The sequence below is a fragment of the Pteropus vampyrus genome, unplaced genomic scaffold, assembly GCF_000151845.1.
Source record: "Pteropus vampyrus isolate Shadow unplaced genomic scaffold, Pvam_2.0 Scaffold307, whole genome shotgun sequence".
Taxonomy (NCBI): Eukaryota; Metazoa; Chordata; class Mammalia; order Chiroptera; family Pteropodidae; genus Pteropus; species Pteropus vampyrus.
In genome coordinates, this window is record NW_011889088.1 from 2,057,555 (window position 1) to 2,066,892 (window position 9,338).

The 9,338-nt window shown below is 32.9% G+C and overlaps 1 protein-coding gene across 4 annotated transcripts in view; it reads left to right on the top strand.

Moving 5' to 3' along the window:
* USP47 (ubiquitin specific peptidase 47) overlaps window positions 1-9,338 on the top strand; it is a 100,627-nt gene that overhangs the window by 26,998 nt on the left and 64,291 nt on the right. For 2 of the 4 annotated variants that reach the window (XM_011377261.2, XM_023521603.1), the window contains exon 2: window positions 6,294-6,353. The exons of 1 other annotated variant lie outside the window; for it this stretch is intronic. In XM_011377261.2, the coding sequence (XP_011375563.1) occupies window positions 6,294-6,353 (60 nt within the window). Of the gene's footprint in view, window positions 1-6,293; window positions 6,410-9,338 lie in introns of those variants that run through there. One more of the 4 variants, XM_011377264.2, reaches the window with a different exon arrangement.

A 9,338-nucleotide genomic window follows, 5' to 3' on the forward strand; every position in this document is an offset into this window, starting at 1 on the left:
ATATTCTGTAACTGAAAAATTTCTGTAAAACTTGAATTATTTGTCTTTGAGTGTAAAATCTTTTGTAAAATTATCTAGGCCTGGATTTTTTTGTTATTATTGGAAGAAAACTACTAACACAATTTGTTTAGTGACTTTAGGACTATTGAGGTTTTGTTTTGTTTTCCTTTGAGTTTATTTGTTGTTACATTTTTCTGGAAATTTATCCATTTTCGTATGTTTTCAAATATATTGGCATAAATTTACTTGTAATATTTTTTAATCTTTTTCATTTTGTTTATAGTTATACCCCTTATAATATCCTGTGCCTTGCCTTTTGGAGGATTGCTCTTACCAGTGGTTTATTATTAAGGTTTTTGTTGCTGTTGTTTAATAGAATCAGCTTTTTGCTTTGATAATTTTCTTTATAGTATTTTTATTTTCTATGTCATTAATTTCAGCTTTTACCTTTTTATTTCTTCTCTTCTCCTATTTTGGCTGTATGACATGGATTTTATTGTTTTGTTTTGTTTTGTTTTCTGCCTCTAGGGACCAGCTCCAGCCCTAAACACCATTAGTATCAGAGAACTATTTTTCAGTTTTAGGTTTTTGGAGTTCTTCATCCAGAGTTTGGCAGATCACTCACTCTTCATCTTACCTTTACCTGTTTCCATGCAGCTTCACTTATTCAATGCTGAAAACTCCGCTGTTTTCCCCCCAAACTCTGTATGAGTTTTGATGTATAATATTTTCATTATCATTTGGTTCTAAATATTTTCTAATTTCTATTATTATTTCTTCTTTGACCCATGATTTAGTGTTTCCTAATTTTGTAAAACCATATATATGGTTTTCCTAGTCGTTTTTTTTTTTTTTTTGTCATTGATATTTAATTCATTTGCATTATAGTGAGACAAAGTGTTCTGTATACCAATCCTTTGAAATTTTTGAGACTTGCTTTATAGTAAAAACCAATGTCAGGTCAGTTTTTATAAATGCCCTATGTGTGCTTTAAAGGAATATTTATATTTTGCAGTTAAGTCTAGTCTTTTCATATATCCAGTAGATGAGGCTTGTTAATTTTGATGTCTGTTTCTTTATCTTTGTTAAATTTTGTGTTGTCACTTTCATTTTAATCATTCTGATAGGTATGTGGTAATATCTTACTGTGGTTTTAATTTGCGTTTCCCTATTGGCTGGTGGTGATATTGAACATTTTTTCATATGCTTACTTGCCATCTGTTAATGCTCTTCATTGAAATGTCTACGATTTTTACCTATGTTCTAATTAGATTGCCTTTTTATTGCTAGATTTTCAGAGTTCTTTAGATAGTCTAGATACTAGTCCTTTGTTCATTATATGGTTTAAAATATTTTATTACAGTCTGTAGCTTGTTTTTTCATTCTTAACAAGGTCGTTACAAAGTAGAAATTTTTAATTTTGATGATATCCAGTTTATCAGTTTTTCCTTTTATAGATCATGCTTTTCATGTCAAGTCTGAAAACTCTGCCTAGCCTTAGCTCTGGAAAATTGTCTCATTTTTTCCTAAAAATTTTGTAGTTTTATATTTTTCATGTAAGTACATAATCAATATTCAGTTAATTTTTGTTTAAAGTGAGAGACTTGAGTAGAGGATTATTTTTTTGCCTATGGATGTCCAATTGTTCCATCACCATTTGTTGAAAAGACTGTTTTTTCCTCCACTGAGTTGCTTTTGTACTTATTCAGAAGTCAGTTGGGCATATTCGTGTGGATCTCCGTTGTTTTCCATTGATCTATATGTCTTTTCCTCTACCAAGACCACACAGTCTTCATTACTGTAGCTATTTAATAAGTCTTGAAATTGGGTAGACTGAGTTTTCTTACTTTTTCCTTTTAGCTATTCTAGTCCCTTTGCTTTTTCATATAAATTTTAGAATAATCTTGTCTGTGTCCTCAAAAAGCAATGCTAAGGGTTTGATAGGACTTGCTGTAAAACTGTATCTATTCGGGAAAAATTGACATCTTTGTCGAGTCTTCCACTGTAAGAACATATTATGTCTCTCCTTTTATTTAGATCTTCTGTTATCCCATTGTGATCAGAGAACACATTCTACATGATTTCAGTTCTTTTAAATTTGTTGTAGTTTGTTTTATGGCACAGGGTATGGTCTGTCTTGGTTGTTTATTCCATGGGGATTTGAAGAGAATGTATATTTTGTCCTTGTTAGTTGGAATGTTTTATAAATGTTGGTTAGAGCCAGTTGGTTTATGGTATTGTTGGGTTTTTATATGTCCTTGCTGATTTTCTATATGTTGGTTCTGGCGGGTGGGGGAGGGGGATATTGAAATCTCCTAACTATAATTTTAGATTTATTTCATCCTTTCAGTTGTATAAGTTTTGGCTTCACACATTTCGCAGTTCTGTTTGGGTCATACACATATATTTGCTGAGTCTTGGTGGTTGGACCTTTTGTCATTATATAATATTCTTCTCTGATAATTTTCTTTGTTCTGAAGTCTACTTTATCTGATGTTAATTTTTAAAATTTACTCCTGATTTCTTTTGATTAATGATTGCATGGAATGTTTTTTCCACCCTTTTACTTTCATACAAAATATTTGATGAAATATATATTACAAATAAATTTAGGTAGAGAGTTTTAATGTCACATATTTGACATAATATGTATTTTATACATTTGTATATCTAGTGCGTGTATGTGTACGTAGTAAATTTTGTAGCGACAGCATATAGTTGGGTCATGTTTTTTAATCTACTCTTTCAATGTCTATCTTTTGATTGGTTTATTTAAACCGTTTGTATTTAATATAATGGTTAATATGTTAGAGCTTAAGTCTGCCATTTTATTTTGTGTTTCCTGTAAGCATGAAAAATATATGTAACTTCCTTCTGGCCTCTGATAAGAAAGTTGTCCCACTTTCAGGTTTTTTGTTTATTTGTTTGTTTGGTTTTTGGGGGGGCATTATTGCCTCTGTGTCTTATTTTTGATAGTTTCTATTGCTCTGTCTTTAAGAGTTCGTTATTTTTTTTCTTCAATGACACCTAACCTGTTAATCCCATTTATTATATATTTCGTCTCAGATAATCTTCCATGTTTTCCTAAACATACTCTTCTACATCTTGAAATATAGAATAGAGTTATATATAGTTATGTCCTTGTCTACTGATTATATCATCTGTATCACATCTATCTGGGTTGGTTTTCATTGATTGATCTTTCTCATTGTGAGTCATAGTTTACAGCTTTGTTTGCATGCCTGTTTATTCTTGATTGGATGCCAGACATTGTGAATTTTACCTTGATGGATGCTGGATATTTTTTATTCCCATAAATATACTTGCGCTTTGTTCTCAGATGCAGTTAATTTACTCATAAACAATTAGATCCTTCAGAGGCTTGCTTTTAAGCTTCGTAAGATTGGGCCAGAGTAGCCTTTAAGCTAAGCATAATTTGCTCCCACTACTGACACAGTACTACTCTTTTCAGTGTGTTTTATGAGATTTTTTTTCACTGGTGGGAATTGAAGTGGGCTCCAAGGATTCTTTCCTCTTTTCTCTGCCTCACATGGTTTCTTTACATGCATATACTGACGAGTACTCAGCTGAATACTCAGAGGATTGATCTGTAGATCTCTGGAGCTTGCTATTTGCAGTATTCAGCCCTATAAATTCTAGCACAGTTGGCCTCCTTAAACTCCCCACCTAAAACTCTTCAATTGAGATTTCTGGACTCAACCTGACTTTTCCTTCCCAGCACTGCAGCCTGTGGAAGGTGGCTTACCTTGCCTGTTCCTCCTTTCACAGGAACCACTGCCCTGTGTTGCCTGTTGTTTCATATTTGAAAACTGTTGCTTCATATATTTCATGTAGATTTTTAGTTGTTTAAGGTGGGAAAGGTAAATCCAGTTTGCTATTACATCTTGACTCATAGTGGACGTTTTTTAGACATAGACAATAAATAAAATATCAACAAATATATCAGATAGCTTTAAGTACTATGGATAAACCTGAAGCAAGGAAGGAAAATGAAGAATACCAAGAGGATCGTAATTTTAATAGGTAAGAGAAGGGCCAGATTGATAAAGTGACTATTATTCTGATTGTCTTTTGTTGCATAATAATCTGCCCTCGAACTTAGTGACTTCTGCTCACAGATGTGCAATTCGGGCAAGGCTAGATTAAATAATACAGCTTGTTTTTGCTCTGCTAGGCATCAGCTGGGGCAGCTGAAGGCTGGGGGCTGGAATCATCTGAATTCTTTCTCACTCACATGTATGGGGGCTGATTCTGGTTGCCAGCTGGGATCTCATTTGGGTTGTGGCTGGAACATCTACACGTGACCTTTCCATGTGGCTACTTGGCTCCCACAGAACATAATGGCTGGGTTCCAAGGGCGAGCATCTGATAGAGAGCCAGTATTAGTAAATTGTATTGCCTTTTCTAATCAGCCTTGGGAGCCATATTGTATATCACAGGAAGTTACTAAGTCTGGCACATGTTAAAGGAGACTGGAATTAGCTCCTGTTCTTGCTGGGAGTCATGTCAGAGAATTTATAGATATATTTTAAAGCCACCAAATGATATTTGAATAAACATGATACTATCCAGGAGTAGAGCATTCCAGGTACAGTGTATAGAACTGCAAAGACTCGGAGGCTGGTGGAGGCCTGATGGTTTAGATTCGTTTATAGTTGAGTCCCCACTGTACAATGTCAGCTCCCTGAGGGCAAGGATTTTGTTCACTGCTATTTTCTCAGTGCCTTAGAGCAGTGTAGAACATGTAGTTGCCATTCAGTTCTCATTTGTGGAAGAGAGAATCGACCTTTTTGCACCATGTATCAGAAATCCGAAAAATGAGTACATAATCTTTGATCTAGTAATTCTCTTTGGAAATTATCTTCAGGAAAAAAAATGTACAGATAAGCAAAGCTGCAGTGAAAATTTGAAGGTTCCTAAGTACCCATTAATAGCAGATTTAAACTAAATCTTTTGGCATGGAAAAACGAGTAAGTGTTGAGGAACAAGGAAAGAGTTCAAATAATAGTGTACAGAATGATTCTATTTGGTCAATAATTAACAATATAATAAATATACATAGAATGGAGAGAGATCTCATAGGATGTATATCAAATTGTTAATAATTGCTATAGAGGTTATTTTAGAGTTGCTTTTCAAAAAACTACTGCTCTTATAATAGAAATATATTTTTATTGTAAAAGCAAATAATGTATTTTTTTATTGATATAGGATAGTATCCAAGCTACTGTGCGTGATCAAAATCACCGTTTAAAACCATATGTTGGTCTTTTTATTAATTAAAGAAGATGGAAGAAAACCAAGTTCGTGTGGCAAAAGTGTGGAATGATGGAAAACCAATATTTTTCAAGAGATTATTTTTGTATTTTCTTAATTGTTAAAATAAGCTTGTCTCATAATAAAGATCTTTATATTAAAAGAAAATAGTTGTAGGGGATAATGTTAAGCAGCCTTACTTTAAGAATATCTGTCATGTGAAGAATCTAAATTCCTAAACTGCCAAAAGCAGGGATCTCTTGGTTTCTTTGCAGAGTTCCTTTAATGGACTTAAAATATTGTGTGACTTAAAAAGAGAAAGACAAATACTGTATGATCTCACTTATATGAGAAATCTAAAAAAACCCAAACTCTTGAATAAAGAAAACAGATGTCGTTGCCAGAGGTAGCAGGTGTGGAGGTGAACGAAATAGGTGAAGGTGGTGAAAAGGTACAAACTTCCAGTTAGAAAATAAATAAGTTCTGGGGATATAATGTACAGTGTGGTGACTATAGTTAACAATACTGTATTATATATTTGAAAATTGCTAAGAAAGTAATCGTAAAAGTTCTCATCATTGTGTGAGATGACGGATGTTAACTAAACTTACAGTGGTAACCATTTCACAAAATACACGTATCAAATAATCATGTTGTGCACCTTAAACTAATACTTCATTGTTATATGTCAGTTATATCTCAATAAAACTGGAACAAATATTATGTGACTTAGAAATTAGATTTATATACAATTCTTAAGATACCACTCTGTTAAAACATGGTTGTTTTCCATGTTAATATTATTCTTTATAACTGTAGCACAAATTTTCAATGACCTTAAAAGGATAATGGAGGCCTGAGATAAAAATTACAAATGTAATTTATGAGTAAAATTCTAAGTGGCATAATAATACTTTAATACATATTTTGTTTGCAAAAATGTCTTTAGGTTAATTCTCAATTCACTGTCTTACATCTGTACTTTAGTAATTCATTTTGTTCTCTGTATACCATAGGATGTGTTTTGGAGATGCAGACAAAATATCTTTGATGAAATGAAGAAGAAATTTTTACAGGTAGACTGCTGATGTAATTGCTTTAGTGTGATGATCAGCAGAGCAAGTAATGGCATGTTAGTATTTTTATTTAATAACAAGGCATGTGTTAAGTTTTATGCTCGTTTGACTGTTTTATTTCCTATTTTAATAATTTGAAAATCACCTTGAATGTGTCTGGTAGTCCTTTGTTTTTAACAAGTGAATGAGGGGGAAAACTGATATAAAAACAATAGAACTCTTTGTTTTGACTTTTGGGTATATTGTCTATTTTTTACAGATATATTTATTTTCTGAAATATTATTACTCCTGGGATTAAATCAATTAATAATTTCCAGTGTCAAAATGCAGAAATCTTATTTGAAGAATTCAGTAAAACTATTACTTTCCTGGCAGCCTGTGTACACTACTAACTGTGTACAAACCTAGACTTTCGGGGGGGCATCCCATTATAACCTTTACTTAATACCTCATTTCCTCAGATCCCTGTAGCTCTAAGTTTTTCCCCTCATTATTCTTCTTTGAATCTCTTCTGTCTTCTCCAAGTGATTTGTGGCAAGAGACCACTTAGGAAAGGATTATATAACATCAGAGTTTGCTAGGGTAGTTGAGTGTAGTGGAGGGAGGATTTTAAAAATAAAATACTTTTTTTTTTTTCATATAAATTTGGATTCCCATCATTACCCCAGGAATTGTCACTTGTTAATGTAAAAATGCTTAGTCTGAATGAGGCCAATAAATTTAATAAATTTCAATTAGTAATAGTTGTCACACCATCATTCTCTATTTTAATGTATGGCAGTGTATTAAGCATGAACTGTGGATATCCAGAAGGGTAATGTGTTTAGGCCTAATTTCTTAGCTCATATCAGCTCCTGTATGAAGGAGTAGATAAAATGGACTGACATGTGCATGTGTCTATATCTTTTTAAGTTCGCAATCCTAATACTGTTCTTTGTTATAACATCGAAAGAGTTTTGAGAGAAAATGGGTTGACTATTAAATTTAGAGGTAAAGAAGTCCCTTCATAATATTTTAAAGTTCTTTATCTTAATTTTTTCTCTTAGAAAAATCTGAATCTTGATAACTTTGAATTTATTTGATATTGTTTTCTACATGCTAATGCCATTATGAATATATACCATCAATTATACACCTTGTTTTATGTGTTTAATAAGAAACAGCTAGGAAATATTTTTTTGAAACAAAATTTATGATCTTAACTTCAGAAAACTCAGATTTGAAGTTAAAACTATCAAGTATGCCAAGAAAAAGGAGACAAAATGAGTTAAGAGACAAACAAACATGCTTTCATAGTTCCTAGAAGAACTATTTGTGTCAAACCACTTCTAGATGTTCCTAGCAGCAAGCTTATCTTTGGAAGAAAAATATGTTTTTATTGTTTTTATCCCAGTATGTTTTATATTTTAAAAGCAAGAATATGGTTTTATTCTTTAATACTTTTTTCAGGGATTCTTCAGACCTTGCTAGGAAATCTAGCTTCGTTTCTGCAGTGAGCATAGACAGAGAATACTCTCAGCATAGACAGTGTTAATATAACTGTTTTTGACTTTTCCCCTTATTCTCTCAAGTGTAATATGCTGAATTGTCCATAAAATAAGTGTTTTAATTTTATGCTATATACCTTTTTTGTATCTGGCTAGATTTTCTCTATAGAAAACTTTGTGCCCCTCTAATAGCCCACCTAAGTTATATTAAATGTTTTCCCTAGTGGAACATGCTTTAGACTTTTCTAAAACTTTGTACTGGTTTTCCCTTACCTGTTCTCTGTTATTCATCATAGAACTCTTTTGATTAAAAAATTGTGCTACCTTCCCTAAATTGTTGTATCCTCAGATATCTTACCCAACATTATCTTAATGTTGGGTGTAGTACTTAAATGGACACTCTCCCCGACCCCTTAGCAATGCCTCCATCACCAACTACATCTTTACCAACTAGAGGTTATGTGTGCTTAAACATATTTAGGTGTGTTTTTGTTAACTATTGCTATGGAACAGCCTACCCCCCAAATTTAGTAGCTTAAACAATAGCTGGTTCATTTGTTCACAGTTCTATGGGATTGGATTTGGACAAAGGCTCAGCTGGTCAGGTTTTTTTTGCTTCAAATGGTATCATCTGGAGTCACTACTTAGCTATGTTTGGCTGGTGGCTGGCTTTGGAAGGAATGTGCAAGAAGGCTTTTCTCACATGTCGGGTACTTCAGTGCTCTTCTAAGTGGTCACTTTCTCTTTGTGTGGATTGTTAGAGTTTCCTCACAGCATGGTGATCCCAGAGTAACTGGCTTTCGTTTGTGGTGTCTGGGTTATAAGAGGAATGTTTTAAGAGGTGGAGAAGCAGAAGCTGCTGATTTCTTAAGATCTTACTTAAATCACACAGTATCACTTCTGTCACATTCTGTTGGTCCTAGCTGGTCACAAGACCAGCCCAGATTGATGGGAAGAGGAAAAAGAAAAAAAAGGAAAAACAGTGGTAAAAATTTTAGCTATCTTTTAATTCACCTGAAGGTTATATTGCTTTTTTCTTTGGGCATAAGTAGAATCAGTCAGGGGTAGAGCTCCAAACAAATTAAGAAAGATAGCTACCTTATTTTTCCAATTCTAAGAAATACCTTTTCACATTCAAATGTTTTGAAAATTTACATTTTTAATATAATATGGTAGAGTTTTTTTATTTTGAAAAGTTGTTATAAAATTATTGGTACATCTTATTGATGTTATAATTGAAAGAAAAAAAATTTTTTTTTATCAGTTTCCAAATTGGGAGATGGGCAGTGGGGAGGAGAGAGATTTCACTTCAGTGTGATTAGTGTTGGCAATTATGATATCAAAAATTTAGATGGAGTCTATGGATATATCACATATTAAATGAGAAATAAAGAATGGGCTAGAAGATTGGATATAAAGTCATAGGATTTACAAGTGACTGTCTTGGAGCTTTAAAGAAGAGTAGAGTATTTTGTTTGTTTCAGTTATCCTAGAATT